Genomic DNA, 20,393 nt, shown 5'->3' on the forward strand with positions numbered 1-20,393 from the left:
CTTAGAGATAATACAGTTACGCAAACTTTGTCGCTATGCTGTGTCCATTATATTAAAGATATAAATTAAGACGGTCTATCTATAAAACACAATGAAAACATATTATAAGACAGTTGTTGCTATTTGATTAACAGGACAAAGATTGAAGATTATTATTAGATAAATGGGTTTCGTTGAAATATTTACTTGTTTTAATATATATAATAAATTTTTCACGAATCATTTAATGTTGACAAATGGCAAAATAACCGAATGACGTATTAAAATATACATAAATCTGGTCGAGTTTAGATAATGTTTTATATCACTAACATTTCACATGATTATTGCGTAGGATATCGTATGAGCACGTGTAGTCGAGTTAAAATTACATCACCAAATTTTCGTATTTTCTACATAACGAACATATTTTCAATATGCTAATTATAGCAAAACTATTATAATATTTAGAAATATTTCACGCTAATTATCATGGATTGGAATTAGAGCTACTTACTTTTATCATTCTTGAAGTTGTCGAATGTATTTCTTTTATTAGCTTTGCATATGTGATATAAGACATCAATCGCCGAAACATAATTGTCAATACGTCTCAATAAATATCATACTTACAATGCCTCTAACTCTTGTTGTTACGTAATATCTGTCATATGATGAATCACTAAAAATATTATTTGGGATAATATAAAATAGCATTTTTTTGACAATCGTGTTTTACGGTGAAGAACAAATCTGGTTGGATTCAGCTTTTTCGTTATGGGAAAAATTTCACTCGATTAAGAATTTTTTGTCGTTCAAATACCGATTTCTTGATAACAAATGTATAAGTCTACCACTCGAATGAGATATTGAAAAGTAAATATACACATTTGAAAAATATTTCATCCTCAACTATCATATAATCCATGGTTTACTGAGAGGATAATGACAATTCTTATTCTTGTAAATTGAATGGTATTAAAACAGCTAATCTAATCTAAGCTGATCTATCAAAATACCAGCTGTGGGGTAAATAATAGATTTTCTCGTACCTGTTTTAGCTTTTTTTGGTTTTTGTAGGTAGTGAGAGTTGTTTTGTATTGTTTTATTTGTTTTATCGTGTTGAGAGAGCCCCATAGATCCTTTTTAGACTATTTCATTGAAAATAGAAGCTTAAACTGAATATTTTTTAGCTTATCTGCAAGTAAGCTTTCAAGCAATTTACAAAATTTACAACACTTTTCTCTGTTTTGTGCTTATTTTTTTTATCTTAGTTTTAAGTATTATGTTGAAGCTTACATATTAAGTTTTAAGTTTTTAAAGTTAAAAGTGGTAACCCAGTAGCAGCTGAAAGGTATAAGGATAAACTTATAGCTTTAGACCTACGACTGTCATAAAATGTTAATATGTTATTTTATTAACTATTTTATCAACTGTGATAATGATGATTTTCTAGCGAGTATAAATGTATGTAAAAGGCAAATAAAAGATCTATTTTGTTATATGTATATCATATTTTATTCAATGTGGTTCTAAATAATAACATTTAAATAACTTTTCTGGGTGAACTTCATTTGTATAAGTGCGATAGAAATATTTTTTTATGATTGAAGAGTCTATTTGTTTCACAAAAAAACGTTGATCACACGAAAAATTGAAGCCAATCTAATTACTGATGTGTAAAAGGCACCGAACATCCACAAACATCACAGTTTCTCAGAAACACAGAGGCCCATTCAGTAGATTGCGTAAACTGTTTCTAAAACTAACTAGCGAAGTATAGAGATTGAAAAATAGAGCTACAAGAAAAGCTGTACCCAGAACTGAGGCAAAAACAGACAACAATCATAAGCAACAGACGCACTGTCCTGTAAAACCAGGCACTAGATATGCACAAGCCATGACATCCTAAAAAATAATACAAATACAGTGAAGAATTCCAAGGCAGCTGTAAAAATTCAACAAGCTAACTACCTATCAAAACTAAAAATCATGATGAGGGAGTTATTTCCACAGATAGGGATGATCATAAATCAGTCAAAATGTTGACGTCATCGTTATCGCAGAAATACACATTACCAATAAACATTTTTTAAAAATACCTAAGTATGACGTGTATTAAACAAATCATCCAGAAAGCACAGCCCATGGAGTAACAGTAATAATAATTCGCAGTAGTATAAAACACGAACTAGAAGGCTACAAGAAATACATACAAGCCACCATTGAAGCAATATAGCCTTAACGACATAATATAATGACTAATCGGGATTTATTTTGAAAGAAACCAGATGAAAACTTTGAATAAAATATACCACCAAAGACACCTCAGAACTTATCAATCTAACAATCTTAAAATCTAACAGAAGGTGTTTAATAAGCAGTGATGTATGCAAAACCTATGAGACCGATAAATCTAAGATTGAAAACTCAATTGATGTCAGAGATATAATCATAGAAAAAAGCAAACATGGCAAAAAACATGGCGAAAACACCCAACAGAAATCAATAAAAGAAATTAAAACAAAACTTCAAACTTAATTAAATATGGCTTTACAAATTATAAGAAACCAAAACTCACAAGGTCGAAAAACTTACACCCACAGAAGCAATGGCTTTTTGTACAACAAATACCACTTATAGGCAACATCACAAAAAAAAGAAGCATCAACGAAAAGTACTCAAGCATCGTCTTTAAACCTAACGAAATTAGTGTAAGTGAAGAAAATTATGAAATTAAGAATTTTTTTGTTCAAAACAAGATAAAATCAAAAAAAAGATTTCACTGTTGAAAGTAGATTTTTAAAGGTTCTTAGAAAATAGATTGAATTACAGGTGACAAATAAAAAGAAGGTATGAATTTGTACGGTTTTTGAACTCAACCCTATAAATAAAAAGAAATACGTGAAACTAACAAACTTTTGGTTATCCATAATTTTTTCCCTTTAATTGCTTTAATGTTCTTTGAGCAATTTGAAAGTACGAAACTATCTTTCAACGTATCAAACATGTGAATTTTCTTACAGTAACTGCCTATGTTTTTACACAGCCAATGTTTATTTATCGCAACCAGTATCTCGAGTCCTACACGTTTTTATAGTATCTAGAGCACTCGATCTTTTTGTGCCTCTCGAAGTTCAATTGCAACTAGATATCTTCTAATAGTTCTTTGAGGTGATCAAGCTCTTCAAACTTCTTCCAGGAAACAAAAAATACTAGTCATAATAACAGTGGTATCTCGTTTTTCCCCTGAAATATTGAACAATTTAATCACTGGAAATGAAACTGCAGATCACCACGCGAAATAAGTTTATAATAAGCTTTTAGAATACCTAGTACAGCTACAGGTGATCTTTGGCTCAACTCAAAAATCTTATCCAAGAATTTTGGCGCGATTTATGCAGCAAAAAGTAACTAGGAGAGAAGCTACGATAATGAGAAGACCTCGAAATCACACCTAACTTGCACACCGTTTTGTTATCTTCAGACAGTCGTCTTCGTTGTCTTAATTGTCATACTGATATAGTCATCAAGCACATATTCACCGACTACTCCACCATATACCAACAATTTGAAGCCCAACTTCAAGGACCACCCCACAGAAAGCAAGCGAGTTTTAAAGCTACTGAAATCTACTACCTTCCACCACTAAAATAATAAAATTCTATCAAGATTTAAGGCAGTTTAGTTGTTGTTTATGTATTTGTAATTTTCACACTTTTGTTCTTATGCCGAAAAATGCTTTTGAGATACAACAGATCACTTTTCTTGATGAGGCACCCGGTACATAAAATGAAATTAGAATATATTCGGACATTTCCTGGTGGTATGGAAAAAACTAATCAACTGTATGAAATGAGGTTGATAGAATTTTTTCTCGCAAACACGAAATATTGCATCTTGTAAGCCATTTATAAGGACTAATTCATTGTAGATTCTTGAAAAATACTTTGAGAGATAATAAGTATTTCAGCCTTCAAATTTAAGGCCTTGTAACGAAACGTTTTCTTTTTCACGGAACACAGCTCTTCAAGTTGTATTTCTTGAATTTGAATAATTATGATTTATGTGGGTTGGAAAGTTACTGTATTCGCAATAAATAGAATTTTCCCCATACTGGTTCAATAAATATTTGTTTAGTTTTGCTATCTATTGCAGTAGAAATTTGGTAATTTAACAGTTTGAGTAAACTGGATATTTGATATGAAATTTATCAGACGAATGAATGAAATCCACGTATGGTGTACTCAACTGAAAATTAAATGTTATGTTTTAACTTCGTTGAAATTGGTTTTTGTCAATATTATTTGATTAACTATCCATTTTTACTGATTCCTAAATCAATAATTTGAAATAATGATAAATTAGTCTGTTGAAACAATATATTTTATGTATATTTGATTTATAGAAGAATCACTTATTGATTGGTGTAACAGAAAAAATTTTCAAAATGTTCAAACTCATATGTATTGCTTTGGGTTTAAAGATAGTGGGTTTTGAAGAAGATGCGAATTTAATAGGAATCAATTGAAAGAAACTAAGTGAGACAAATATCACAGACATAAAAATGTTATACATATACATAAAGGTTCAGTTACTAATAATTCAAAATTTAGACATGACATCTAAACTAGGAAATGATTAATTAGAAATACATAAATTTTTAATTGATTATGAAGAGGGGAAAGTAAAAACGAAGTAAGGAACGGAAATGTGATTTTTATGCGGGAAGTTCCAGGAGAATCAAAAATACATGGGAAAAGTGTATAATGGATAAAATGGAATAAATGGTAAAAAATTGGAGAATGTAACTAGATAATTAGAAGAATCCATTCATAATGAAAATCGAAAAATAACAATCCCAAAATGGTGCCCGATTTTTCTCTCTAATTTCTAATCAATATTTCTACGCCCCATCACGTGCGATTTCTAATGAATTGAATATACGCATTGTGTGCAGCAATTGTTAAAATTAATACTAATAAGAGTATCAACGCAACAAGGTACTGCTTGCAATGGATGAGTATATTTAGAAAATCGCACGCAATGAAGCGTAGAAATATTGACTAGAAATTAGGAAGTAGATTGGATTAAACTCCGTATAAGCAATCAGTTTTTTTTAATTTTTTTATTATTATGACGTATATGTCAAATTGATTTATTGAAGGTGTAATTACTAGTATATAATGGAAAATAAAGGTTTCAGCAATGAATATTTGAGAAAAAGAATTGATTATGTGATTGTAGTGAAAGAAAAAAATTTACCGCTCATTGAATTGTTTTTGAAAAACTTGAAAGATACTGGTATTTCGACTGTTGAAGTGGAAGGAATAAGTATACCCATGATTTTCATCTTATTACATATAAAAGACGATGATATTATTCGATATTTTGAAATATATGGAAAGGATACAGAAATGCAAAAATTGAGATTTAAACAACGCAAGAATCCTTTCAATTGGTTGTCGCACACACCATTATCTAATAATCCTCAGTTCAGAAACCCGCTAACTAGCGCTGACCGAATTATTCTTTTAAATAAAATATTAGAAAATATCAGATATGGACCTGAATTACATGATAAAGGCTTATCAAATTTAATTAAATCGAACCTTGTTGCCGATTCATATCCCCTCCACGATGCACCTCTTTCATTGAAATTGGAAGAGATTAATTTACCTGATGATGGATCGCAAGTTCATAATACCTATAGTGAGAGAGAACTTTTACATCGTTATTGGGCCAATTACAAAATGTGGAATAAAGAAATTCCCGTGGATCTAATTGAAGGTTATTTTGGAAGCGAAGTAGCTTTTTATTTCGCTTGGTTACAGTATTTTACCATTATGCTGACTCCAGTTGCAATTTTAGGAGTATTGGTAGTTATTGTGAGCTCTATTCTTGTTTATACTCAATATAATTACAGAGTTAATGAAATCTGCGAATCCAATGATACATACTTGTGTCCAGATTGTTTGAATCCGTCTCTTTGTGTATATAGACCTATAAACTTTTATTGCGGAATGGCTAAATGGACGTATGCTTTCGACAACTATCTAACAATAACATTAGCAATTTTAATGGCGTTTTGGGCTACAGTATTTTTAAATTTTTGGAGAAGAAAAACACACGTTTTAAAACTTAGATGGGGAATTAGGTCGGAAGATCCGGCACTGGATATAAGAAAAGAGTATGCTGCCAGTACTAATTTGAGAAAATTCAATAACGTCTCAGGAATAGTTGAACCATTTCTACCCTTTTACAAAAAATTACCAAAACTAGTTTTTGTATTCTTAGTGTGTACTTTTTTTATATTCCTGGATATTTTCGTAATATTCATAATTTTGTACGTCAGAATGTGGACGAGAATTTACGTGGTAAGAAGTGACATACCTTTTTTTATGTACAATAAGAAAGCTGTGGTTCTAGCAACTTCATGTGTAGTTCAAATAACTTTAATCAATTTATTTTCTGCCACGTATAAGTCATTATCGGAATGGTTGACTAAGATTGAGAATCCAAGAACACAAAAAGATTTCGACAATTCTGTGCTTTATAAATTATATTTTCTAGCATTTGCTAATAATTATACTGTTGTGTTCTATACAGCTTTCGTGAAAGGAATTTTCTATTCAAACCCGCGTCACAGTACCACCGTGTTACAAAAGGACAGTTGTCAACCGTTATCTTGTATCATAGATTTGACGACACAATTATTTTTCTTGATGTTATTTAGAAGACCCATGGGGCATTCGTTGAAACTTATTTTTACAGTTATTAATAAAAGTTTGAGAAAAAGATGTTTTCATACTGAATTTGAAAACTTACCACAGTATGAAGAAGAATATTTATTAGAACGGACGAATAAATATTTTTTGATGTCTAATTATAATGAATTAATTATTCAGTATGGTTTCATAACATTTTTTGTGGCGGGATTACCATTAACCCCATTGTATGCTTTATTGAGTAATATCCTACAAATGCGACAGGATGCTTACAAATTAGTAAAAAACTGTAGAAGACCTATTCCGAAAGTGGTCGCCGGAATCGGTGCTTGGGATGGGATTTTATTAGGACTAACGTATCTCAGTATTACAACCAATGCTTTTGTATTGGCGTTTACAAGTCAGTTTGTGGAACGAGAAGTTTATAAGCAAACTCACAATAGTTTGAAAGGATTTGTCAATTATACTTTATCAGAATTCAAAACAAAAGACAATAAAGAGTACGATATCATTGGGAATAAGAAAAGTATATGTTACTACCTTGGAATGAGATATCCGCCGGGTCATGATCAAGAATATGAGCTAACAGGTGAATATTGGACAAATTTTACATGGAAATTAGTATTTCTCATCATTTTCGAACATTTAGTATTTACATCCAATACTCTTTTGTCATACTTCATTAAAAATGTACCTACTTCTGTAACAGAGCATTTGGCATATGAAAGGCAAACTAAAAAGGAAGCGTTAGTCCAGTTACCATTGGATCAGTCTAAATATATGGCGATGCCACAAAACAATCCTGAAAGCGACATTGAATTATCATATTGAGTAATAAAATAGTTCATTATCAAATATCGTTTTATTTCTCAATCAGAATCTTAATCACGTACCATGAAAGGATCGACCCACTTCCTCCACCCCTGATCCATTTATAAATCTAAATAATTATTTATCATCACGCCACATTATAACCTATTATGTGTAGACTGACATTAAAACTTGCTAAAGCGTGTCTAAAAATAAATCGTATTGAACACGTCGCAATTTTTAAATACTTGCGCTTAAAAGAGTTGACTTCAACATTTTTAGAGATTTGGTGAATACATTAAGTAAATCCGCAATATCATATGACATGGTGAAAAGATTGTGTTATGAGCTTAAATGTGACAGTAGTATATCAACTTTCAATTTATCAAATACATGAGCAATCTATTGCGAACATATCGCCGCGTCAATTCTTAGGACTTCGGAACAACAGCTACCAAACACGAATATGTTTTAGTCAATTCTCGGCAGGTCATTGTCTCCCAGCACTGTCATTATTACTGATTCGCTATACATCGCATTCACCTACGATGAATATTAGTTACTGTGCATCTTTTAACTTATGAAACGAATCACACTTCACAAGTATCACAATTGAACGGAGCAATGACCATAACAATCAACGTTATTCGCATGTACCTCGGCAATCACAGAAAGATAGGAGTTAGCACTAGCGCTAATTCTGGCAAGGAAGCGATGCCTAATCTTACATCCCACAGATCCTCTTCCTGCTGCTACGCATTGAAACAGCCTTTGTATATTGCATAATCATATAGAAGATTATTAGCAATATGTAGTAATAAAAAATCAATATTCTACTGACATATGATTTGTGTTTTTGGAAGCCGCTGGTTTAATCAATACAAAAGACCCAGGGCAGAGTAAAGCAACCTTTTTATGAGTACATATCAAACGAACAGAAACGCTCTCTCGAATTTCCCAAACTTATTTCTACTTTGAAATAGTCCATAAAAAATCTTTAGACACGTAAAATTTTCCATCGCTCTCGTTACTCGTGAAAATCCTCTGGCATTAAGTTACTCAGAGGAGAGTTGTAAATTTTCATTGATAAATAAAGTAGATACAGGAACAAGCCAAAATATTGATTCCTGTTGAGAAATACGAGTTATACCTTTGTATTTAATTTGCCATATGTACACGTTTGGCCCTTTTGTGGATCATTTAAGCACACTAAAAAACACCAAAATGTACTGTTGCAATCTTGATAAAATGTAAATATACGTATACGTTACTCTTCATACGAAACAAAAAAGCATAAATTAGTGAGCTTATTACAAAAAAAAAAGTTTATAGATTTTTACGTAGAGATTTTTCAAAATATTCAATTTCCACTTGATAATATTTCGTAGTTTTTGTCTCTTATTTTTAGGTTGCTCACAATCTTTGAAAACGTGAACTTTCGTAACAAAGCTGTAACAAAAAAGTATCGCCCCTTGAAAGGCTGGAGTTAAATAGGCACACTAGCAATGCCGTCGGCACCTTGATGAACCTTCCCAACTTTTCCTAGTCCCCATTAAACAGGTCGTCTCTTTTCAAATGCCCTTCATGCGTTTTCCACTTTTTACATTGCTACAATACACTTATAAATTCTTTCCTCTAACGGCCTCAGAAGTACTATCGCATTTGTTGAATTCTTTGATGAATTTTGAGTCTGTTGTGTGATCACTTAAAGAAAAAAGTGGCTTGGAATTTGTTACTACCATATATTTGGGCCAGAAGAGTACTCAATCCTTCCAATGTCAATTTTGCATTTTTAGCAAGTTTTCTTAAATGACGCTTAGTATTTTCGATCCCTGCTGGACTGGAGGGAGGTATGAATTGACTAGCCAATTCTTTGCAATATCATTTTCCAGAGTCATTTTCAATTTGCTTTTTCACCTATAATGTTTTAATCAATTACAATTTTCTCCATATTATATATATATATATATATATATATATATATATATATATATATATATATATATATATATATATATATATATATATATGTATTTATATATAGTATATTTCTTTAATTTCTTATTCTTAGACCTTTTGATATATTAGTGCTTCTAAATATTCTTGTTTTTAGGTCTCTTCTGTTTTAAAATTAGTTTTTTTTAATAAATTTTGAAATTGACGTTTCGACTTATTTATCTTCTATCGCAGCCATATGAGCAGTGTATAGCTGTTCCGCTGAAATTCTTGCTAACACTATGATTTTTTTGCTTTTCACCAAATATTGGCTTTGAAAGACCATGTAAATTATCGATTGTTGAAAGATTCACGGAACCGAAAAACATGTAACCATTTAGTCGTACGTAGATTTTTATTTTCGCGAATCTGTGTTGTGAAAAATTTGAGTAAGTGAAAAGTATTTTAAGAGTTGTCGAAAACACACGTGTTGGTTTTAACTAAATAGTAGGACAATATTTGACGACCATTTTGTTGGCTATAGAGGATTTCTGTGAACCATCCACCTCGAAAAAGGGAAAACCGGTTAAACTAACTGACGAAGAGTTGTTAAGAGCTCTGGAATATTCGGATGATGAGTTCGAATTAACTCAAAGGAATCGATCTAGTGATGAGGAGTTATCAAGTAATGAAGAAAAAACTATGGCACAAGATGTTGATATTCAGCAAGATCGTATACCACAGTTGGATGTTGCCCAAGGACAAACTTGGTCAACAGTGTCATCGAGAAAAGAACACATACCATTTGTAATGTGGTGAATTAACACCAAAGAGTAAGATCCAAAATAATGAATAGCATGGAACCATCGAAATGACACCTAACCTCAAAAATTCAAATAGTTCCATATGACACATATAATGACAAAAAAAATAACAATAAATAAAAAAAATACAGCTGAAACTATAGACATATCACGTATTACAGTACTCAGGGTTGGAACTCCATTTCTGCAATGCAAGATGGCGTTGGGGAATGATCGGTTAAGTAGCTGACAAGAAAGTATCCTCAAAACCTATTCTTTGGTCTCTATTTGAGCAATTATACAATGCAAAAAAAATTTTCGCACTATGATTCGCCATCTTAAAACTATTTGAAATATTGAATTAAAAATTTCTCTATCACAATATATTTTGAAGGATTAGCATTTCTCTTATAGTCAATACTGGCAGTATTGAAGGATCCAACAAAAGTCTAAGCATATCTGAGACCTATCTACGTTGATAACTCTTCTCACCTTTACAATTTCTTGATTACATCTTGAAGATAATAATGTAAGAAATTGATTTTTGGTGAATTATTATAACCAAGTGAATGTGTTGTAACATTCAAATATAACGTTCTCTGTTGTTTACTAAGTCTACCTAATATGAATCACTACTCGGGACATCGTTGATATAGTGTTATTTTTTGCTTTTTTTCCAATGCATGACCATGAGCCTTTTTCATTTCTCTCTTAAACCAATGAGTTAAAGAATAGTGTTTAAAAATTATTTTGTTTAGCATCTACAATCAAATTTGTTAAAACGATAATCTCTGAACAACATCGTTTGCAATCAAATATTTATTAACTATAACAAAATATTCTCCTTAGCAATGAATCTTTGAATTTGGTAGAGTGAATATAAATATAGATACATATTCTGCTAAATCTCTAATTTGTAATTCTGTTGCATGACTAGCACTATTATTGACACAACCTAAAAGGAATCATGTAATTAACTAGATGATTGGAACAATTGAATGATTATGAGATTTACTACTTTTGTCGCCAGATATTTCTCAGCAGAAGCTTCACTTGAAATTATTGAGTTTTTACCATTTTACCTACATGTTTCTCTGATACAAATAGCTACCTATAAATAGATGTTTTATCATAGTACAATTTATGATTTACATGGTTACATTATTTTCTAAACCCATAAGCTATACAATATATTTTACCTTTTTTGTTTAAGCTTCTATCAAAAACTTTGTTGTTCATTATCTATGTAATAACATCCTCGTACAACAGTAAGATCAATAATATTTCTTATACCCTAAATTTGCCTTATTGTGTTTTGTTTCGATAGTCTCATCACCATCTTTCATAGGTATTCAATTTTTTTGCTATTACTTAGCTTGAAATCTGACAGAGATTATATTAACATTGTACAATAAGCAATTATGTGACGGTTTTTTCAAATTGTTTAAAAAAAATGAAATCATTTTTGATGACTAAAAATGAAGAGATATTTTTTAATATTATTAGATATTATTAATATAATTTTGCTACCTCCTACGACTCCAATAACATTAATCAATGTCAAAGCAATAAAACAGAACACTTAAATTTTGGTTCCATTATCAATATTGAAACTAGCTCTCGAAATTACACATAATAATTATAATTCAAACAATCAATAATAAATAGTTAAGAAAACACTCTTGTTATACTATACAAAATTATATGATTTTTTCTCAAAAATTCAATTGAACATGTGTAATGATTAACAATTTAACCTGTATCTGGTATGTATATAGAAATGTATCTAATACACTCCAAGCAAAAATCTTTTTCGGTTTATTAAAATGAATTATCACAACTTATATTGTTCACTTATAGATACTATAAATTACTAAAAAGTAGTTGAATAATTATTAAGGATAGGACTGGATAAACTATATTACCTACTCCAACAAGCATTTAGCGTAAGCAGGTATAGGTCAACAATTATGATAGTATTTGCTATATAGCACATTGCTGCAAGGATATGTATTATGTTATATTTACGAGGGCTGCTATTTAAGTTTTGAGAATATGTGAATATATCAAATCTGACATTGCTATCATAAAGTATTACATTTTTAATGATCAACGATGTGTCATAGAAGTGTTATTTGAGCTGTTTGTAATTATGCAACATCCATCTTCGTGCGGTAGTTTTCTATGACATTCGACGTGAATGACGATAAAAAACTATCTCGAGCCACTGGCTTTCCAATTTCAATTGTGGTCGCACTTCGCTACAGGATGAAATCTGTCGTCCAAAATCAGTTTAGATAAAAACGTTTTTGAACAGTCAAAACAGGGAATTGATGAGTCATCTGATGTACAGTACTTGTATGGCACCCAATGATTTCTTCATATTCATACAGATTAATATAAATTGGAAGGTGAACGTTTAGTCTTAAAGAAAGGTCGAAACGTCAAATTTCATCTTACAAAAATTATTAAAAAAACTTTATTGAAAAGTCTCTTTTCTGTCAAATTGCCCTTGTATAATTGATATACTTTATTTTTCACCTCGTGTTGATTTCATCAGACTAAAAGTTATTGGTGTCGAACTTTAGCAGACACTTGTCATTGTTGCGATGAGCCAACACGTTTCTGGTTGAGACCTTTCCGATTGCTTCCCTAAAAATAACTTTTTAAACTGTTCAGTTAACTGGCCAAGCAAGCAGTTAGTAAAAGTAGTTTTTTGTTATTTTTGATCCATTGGCGCAACTGTTGAGATAAAAGATTTTTATGAGTCGTTTTAATTCAGAAAAAGATGTCACATTATTTCTACTACATCAGCGACAGCATGAAGTGAGTATAGATATGAAACGGATGAACTACCACAATAGTCCCGTTTTTACCCCAATATGATAATCATAATCTTCCCACCTCGCCGGGGCTTTGCTAAAGTGGAGGGACGGACCCAAAAGGGGTATTGACGATTTTACGGTAATATCTTTTAAAGAATATGCAGTAACGAAAGCATCGTTATTATTAAAGCTTTATAACATTAAATTCTGCATTGAATGAGACTGGTCGCACATTTTTCTGACCACTTGTTTCCATACATCGATGTTGGATTAGTTTCCGATATTTTAAAAACATTTTCCTTTCAACTTCAGGTTTTTGGTAATTATCTAAATCAATACATTTATCAATAAAGTGATTACTTTTCAAAAGTAATAAATTTTGCGTAGAATGAAACCAAAAGAGAACTTTTTTGACCAGCCATTTCCGTACAGTATCACTTTAATTTAAGATCATTTCTCATCATAATTATCATCAATGAAGACAGTTTGTTTAACTTCTGTTGAGCTATTACATATATTTTGGAGGATACGTGGAAATATAATATTGAAAAATCATTTTTCCCAGAAAACGATAAAATCCATACAATTGATAAAAACATGGAGGCATAAAGAAAAATACAATTCTTTTTATCAATTAATGAAGATTCTTTAATAAAATAAAAGAAATTGTTGAAAGTAAATTGAAAACTAAATCATTGGACCATTCGACTACTCTGAGTCTTTGATATCCTCTTTGAAATCTATCCCCCCATATATGTAATCGTCAACATCTGGCTCGTCAATCTTTTCAGGCTGGACGGAGTTAATGTAGAAGTTGTCCTTGAAGTTGGCATAAATCAACGAGCACTTAATCCCAGCCAAGCGACACCCACAACCACTTGCACATCCCTTGTTACATTTGCAGGAAATTATATAGAGAAGTGACTGAGGAGGTGCTTCTTTTGAGATGTTAACAAGATCAAGACCAAGCTCTGAAGGCTGCCATCCTCAGTAAAACGGATCCATCTGATGTCCCAACCACATGTGTACTTGAGTACGTTCTGAAGCAGTGTTGATGGGCTGCTCCAGATGTTGGTGGTAGGGATGCCAGGTTGAATTTAGACATCACAAGGACTTTGAAAAACTAGTAAAATCGCAATTTATTCAAATTATATCCTTTACTACTAACAGATTCCGCAATATCTTTTAAGGAGTTACCAAAAACGGAATAAATTATAATCAAGATAGTGAATATCGAACGAGTACACGATTATAAACATTTAGTGATGATAGATGAAGAAGGAAGACAAGATATAGATGTAAATATACAGCATACAGTTAAATACTTATGTGAATAATCGAAATTTTTTTAATATAAAAGTGATCACCAGGAAAATGAAAATATATAAAAAAATATATAACACTCTAAGTATCACAGAGAGAAAATAGTCAGAGTGGAAGTATATAAATAGTGACGAAGTAGGACATACGAGAAGAGTTTGAAATATCATTCATAACAGACTTTGTAAACAGAAGAAAATTGAGATAGTGAGGTCATATGTAAATAATGAAAGTCTCTAGAATGGTTAAACCGATATGGTAAGCAGTACTCGTTGGAAAAAATCTTCGAAGAAAGAGAAATATGATCACCGGTAATATTAATAAAAAAATTTGAAGAGCATTTTACAGAAATTGCAGAATATGAGTATTATCTTTGATTAGGCTGAACTATACAATCACCCCCAAAGACGCCTACTAAAATTTATTAAATTGGTACAATCAATTGATCTTCTTTGGTGATAGGTTCGCAGGATTATTCCAATTTTATTATTCCAATAACTAGTTTTTTACACATTTTCCCCATACTATCACTGTTGTCCTGTAGTCTATTCCACAGAACGGCTCAGGTATCACAAAGGGTTAATTCGCCCCACTTTATCAAGTCCGTCAGTTATTTTATTTTCTTCATTCATTTGGCATAGTGCATTCAACGTCCAGATATTTTTGAACCATCTTTGAAATTACGACATTGGAGCTCAACGCTCTGATGGCTGTCTTGCTATGACCCAATATGATAATATATTTTTGTTGATAATTCTTTTCCAAGTTGATATGGACACATTATTCTATTGCATATATTTCGTCTTGAAAAATAATTTGTGTATCGCCTAAGCTTTCGGGTGTAGAGATCACCATCATATCGGCCATATTACGAAACCTGTTTGCGAATTAGTTGAGGTGATACATGCTTAGAACTCACTCTAGTACACAACTAGTACAAAAAAATGAACTTTTCAAAGAAATGTATGGTTTTACATATTCTTATGTAGAATAGAACTTTTGGCACTGTAGTATATCAATATTCATGTGATAAGAGAATCGAAAATTCTTATAAAAGTTTATCTGGACTTATATCACCTGAGAATTAAAACGAATTTCTGTTTTTCAGTAATCCGATTATGGAAATTCAATATTTGTGCGTGTGTGTTACCTTTTATCATTATCTTTACAGATTATCTGTAGATTTGATTTGTACTATAACCGCTTCCTTTTTCTCATTTCGTTATTTCCATTAGTTTTCTTATCGCTAATTATAGTAGAACTTTGGCTAAATAGATATCCATTAAAAATAGAATCGTTGCTTTAAAACAGATGGTGATTTAACTAAAAGCAATTTCTTTCGATCATTATAGACGTTCATAGCTCCCCGGTTTAGTGTAACGTGTGTCGATAGCGTTCAAATAATTTCAAATCGGAATTCGATTTTTTAATAATTTATAGAAAATATAAATTTTATTCTGTGATATAGTCAAGTAAACGTTGTTTTTAGTTTTATATAGTTAACAGTGTTAAAAAGTGCAGTTCTGGGTTTTTCATATACACCTTCAGCAAAATCTAGTCCTAGGTGATATTTTGAAGGTAGGATTTTATATATTTTCTCGTCACAAGGTTAATTCAAACCATACACATATTGCAGTTGTAATCAGGTAGTTTTTCACCAAAATTTGTTTTGATGTAACGCTATGGTGAATGAAGATAGAGAAAGAAAAGGAAATTGATATTATGAATAAAGTCATGGCAAAATTTCAGCTTCATCTGATTTTATCTATAAAAAAAACATATGAAAACTTCTGAAAATGATATGGGACATTAGATGCAAAATAAAGATACTAGACATGAAGTTGTGTCCATCCAACACAGTGGTTCTCAGTTAATAATGGCAAATCGCCCTTTTCTGGACGTTGAAAAACACCTATTTATCCAATCACTTTTAAATGAAATGTGAGAAGTAGAATATAAATAGGTATATTTTGGCAATTTTCTTTAAACAGTGAAAGTAAAATTTTTTACTGAGATCATTCACATACATTTAATAAACAGAAATACATGTTTTTTAAATTGGTATCTGAGAAAATAGAAAAAGTTAACAGTTTGGGTATCTTTTTTTATGTTCGCAAGTCACTTCTGAGGCAAATATCCAAATTATTTCTTCGATTTATGAGAAACTGGGAAAAAAATTAACTTAATAAAAACTCTATATACTAGAGATGCTAAATTTTGAAATACATAAAAAACAAATATTTATAATTGGATGTATATGACTTTATTGTTTATTATTATTAAGATTATTAAGATCAATACTCTTTTGCCTGCGTTTGAGCCAATTGTCGAAGCATTTCTTCCATTCCTATTAAGGTACCTCCAAAATATGTTATTTGACCTCTTAATTTATTTTTGAACTGCGGGAATAAATATAAATCATTGGGTGCAAAACAAGAACTGTACGGCGAATGACCTATCAATTCTATACCTTGACTGTTGGTGGATGATTTTTGATATTTTGTTCTATATTTTCTCAGTTTTTAAAATAATAATAATTCAAGGCATATATTTCTCAATGACATTTACCAAGGGATCAGTCTTGATCACTTCTTCCACCCCTAGCTCATTCATAACGTCACATTATGCATAGACTATTGGGGGACCATTGGGAGACAATTGAATATGATTTTGTGAAAAGATGGTGTTTAAATGTGGTAAGAAAATGCACGTGGAACACTCACAACTGCTATCACACAAGAAAATATTAAAAAAAAAACATTCTGTTTCACAATTAGTAACAATGGATGTGTCATATATCAGAGTAAAGGATGAAAACATCGGGGTTCATTTTCAAAACACAACCTCTGCCAGGAAGGTTATGTTAACCGTAGTTTAGGATGTTGAAGTCGTATTTTAGTGGGATTCCTTCAAAAGGGGTCACAATTCCCATGCCAATTTACTCTTAAAATTGAGTTAGGCATTAAAAAAGCCGGAGGAACTTGGACAAAAGTATTATCTTGCACAAGGAAAATGTAGCCCGCCACAGTTTTGCCATCGCAACAGTCGTAATAGCTCAAGCATGCTTCGATTTGAGTTACCTTGAACATAAGCAATTACTGGCTTTTTCCAAAACTAGAAGAACATTTGTATCATTAACGATTTTTTTGTGTAATAAGGTTATATGTTCGGTAAATTAGGGGCTTTCTTTTGAAAGGCGTTTACCTCAATGGAAACTTTTGGAAATTTTGACAGTGTTTTCCAGGAATACAGCGCATTATTTAGGTTAAGCTAGAAAATGGAGGTTTAAAGCAAAATTTGAAGAAAATTGAATTGTTGCCAATTTTGTTGCGCCATATTAACTTTCCACGATAATTTCATACCTCCATAATTTTGATTCCTATTAATATTTAGTATTAGAGTATTCATACTAATACGTGATGATATCCTGAAAATAACTCATAAACTGGAGCTGAGTTGAGGCATAATTATGATTATCCATATTATATATTACTAATGCAGTGAAACAATCTACCACATCAAATTTATAACAGATTTATCAAAACGGAAGTTTACATGACACAGGCTGAGGATCGTCCAACAATTCAATCTGTTGACCATATCTATTAATGATATTAATAATAAATTACAACAAATGAAATTCAACTTTAGATCTTCATAGTTGATATGAATTTAATATTATACATATACAAATAAACTAGTCTTGTTGGAAGAATGATTTTATTCATGTTTTTGATTTTAACACTGCTGATTATTACACCAATAATAGTAACTGTCATCGCCTTCTTTTTCTTCGTATAAGCAACATTACCTGTTTCCAAAAATATTGCCAGTACTGTTTCAAAATTTACGTTTTGCGGATAGTCTCGTTCAGGATATTTTGTACATGTATCTTTGAAGCCAGAAAGATGTTTTCACGGCATTCTCTTAAGATTATAATCATGTCAATTGAGTCTTAAGAAAAATGTTGTTTTATCTTTTAAAAAGTCTCTACAAAGAATTTTTTAGAAAAAAATAGAAAATCTGAGCTCTATCAAACTAAACTCAAGATAATTAGAACTACAATAGCAGGCTCGGGTATAAACAACGGTTCTATTTGTTACATTTAGCAAATATGTCAAGAATTGACACCAGACGACTTAATAAAACATTACTAATAGGAAAGATACCCTATTTTTGATAAAGTGTTCATAACTTAAAAATGGTTGAATATAGATATAGGAAGCACTGTGATAGAAAACTAAGGATGGTAGCGGTAATTGATGGTCGCATTGCACACAAGACAGAGTATAAATACAAGTTATTCACCGTATATAACAGTCAACAATAATTAACTAAGATAATGAATTGAACTCATTACTCAATAGTCAAATCATATTAAGCCCTAAATTAAGATGAAAGAGGATGTTTTACATTTCTACCAGTTAAAGACAGTTTTTAAGAATAAAAGATAGTATATCATACACCAAATTGTGAAGACTATTATTATTGACCGAGTACCAAGATTCTTTCGCGAGTGATTTAGCCCCGAGAGGAATAAGGTATATATACAATCTTTCCACTAATAACCAAATTTATGGCAGAAAATTATTTTTTATAAAAATCAAGAAGCACAGAAAGACAAGCTAAAGTTCATTTATTTTTGAAAAAATTATAAGGCTAGCTAAAAATCAAAACTGACATTTGAACACAAAGTTTTATGCTTGGTGTTTTTATTGCAAATTAACTTGTACTACTCCTGAAATATGAGAGTTAGCAGCACAAGCTAGTGAAGAACTATTGCAGAAAAAATCAATAGTTTTGTACCCTAAAATCTATGACACTATTAAAAACTAGTACAATAATAAAAACGTACCTGTGATTACTGAAAATATGCATGCTTCTCTTCAAAAACATTCAAGATAAAAAAGCTTTTAGTCTGTGTGTCCATTATTCGATATAGAGGGCCACGCTGTTGCTGAGAGACATCAGAATTTTTCAAGTTATAAGTTATAAGGAAAAATGCCATTCACAAACCCTAATGTAAGTAACTTTTCTATTCCATAAAAACCTCACTCTAATATTCAAAGATTCCAGGCTGTTTTGGCAATAAGAGTAGCCAGTGCTTGTCGTGGGGATGACCGTGTTGCTTTCCGATTTAATAACAATAATAACATTATTATTATTAATATTTGAACGGAAAGGTAGTAAAGCAAAATATTGGCCCAAACACAATTTTTCAAATGTCTAGTAAAATGGCAGATTATTTAAAATCAGCAAACCCCACATCTTACACAGGCTACAGTTTTAGAAGGTCTTCTGCTACTATTTAACCGCTGGTGGTGGAAGTACTCCACAACTAAAACAACATTGGGGTTGTAAATCAACAGCGGTAGCTATTATGCAGGCAAGCAGCCTTGTTGTTAAAAACATCAACTTCGCTGGATACATCAACAGTTGAAATACTACTTACAAATTCTCCTTCTACAACTCTCGTTGTACCTACTCCTGGTCCTGCTACTGTGAATAACATTGTCGTCAACATACCCACTTCTAACCTTTCTGATGCGACATGCCATAATGACATACCATAATTGCACATATATACATTGAATTGATGTAAATAAAAAACAAATTGTTCTTTTCTGTTGTTTATACAGAGTATTAAAAATCAAATCAAGCCCTAATTTTGAATTTAGCATAATTTCAAACAAAAATTTTGTTGTTAGAGTAAGTATAGGTTTTTTCTCTAATACTATCTTAAAATTAAACAAAAATGAAATTATTAACCACTAGTAACGCTTAGGTGATGAATGTAAACTTCTTAGTTGGCTATACGTGCTACGAAAATGACTTCTATGACTAGTAATGGAAAAAGAAAACTCGTTCACATTTCTTGATATAAACTAAATCTATATTCAACCTAAATGTTTGCGAAATATTGCGGAATGTATTGGAATTATGCTTCTTTTTACTATTTCATTGCAGAATTTTAACAAAATGCGGCTGTAGTA

At 31.2% G+C, this 20,393-nt stretch overlaps 2 protein-coding genes across 8 annotated transcripts in view; both read left to right on the forward strand.

The window, feature by feature from the left end:
* The window catches only part of LOC130896656 (uncharacterized), a 441,816-nt gene that overhangs the window by 104,375 nt on the left and 317,048 nt on the right, over positions 1–20,393 (forward strand). Inside the window, exon 1 of one of the 7 annotated variants that reach the window (XM_057804894.1) lies at positions 15,732–15,978. The exons of 5 other annotated variants lie outside the window; for them this stretch is intronic. The gene's annotated coding sequence lies outside the window, so the exon portion shown is untranslated. Of the gene's footprint in view, positions 1–15,731; positions 15,979–20,393 lie in introns of those variants that run through there. One more of the 7 variants, XM_057804893.1, reaches the window with a different exon arrangement.
* Positions 5,132–7,562, forward strand: LOC130896655 (anoctamin-3-like). The gene has a single exon (XM_057804884.1). The coding sequence runs from the start codon at positions 5,166–5,168 to the stop codon at positions 7,536–7,538; it is 2,373 nt and encodes a 790-aa protein (XP_057660867.1). The 5' UTR covers positions 5,132–5,165; the 3' UTR covers positions 7,539–7,562.

Source organism: Diorhabda carinulata, chromosome 7 (assembly GCF_026250575.1).
Source record: "Diorhabda carinulata isolate Delta chromosome 7, icDioCari1.1, whole genome shotgun sequence".
NCBI classification, from domain to species: Eukaryota; Metazoa; Arthropoda; class Insecta; order Coleoptera; family Chrysomelidae; genus Diorhabda; species Diorhabda carinulata.

What these genes read in the sequence shown, in the direction of transcription:
- LOC130896655 (XM_057804884.1), top strand. Translation starts at nt 5,166, where the DNA reads ATGGAAAATAAAGGTTTCAGCAATGAATATTTGAGAAAAAGAATTGAT.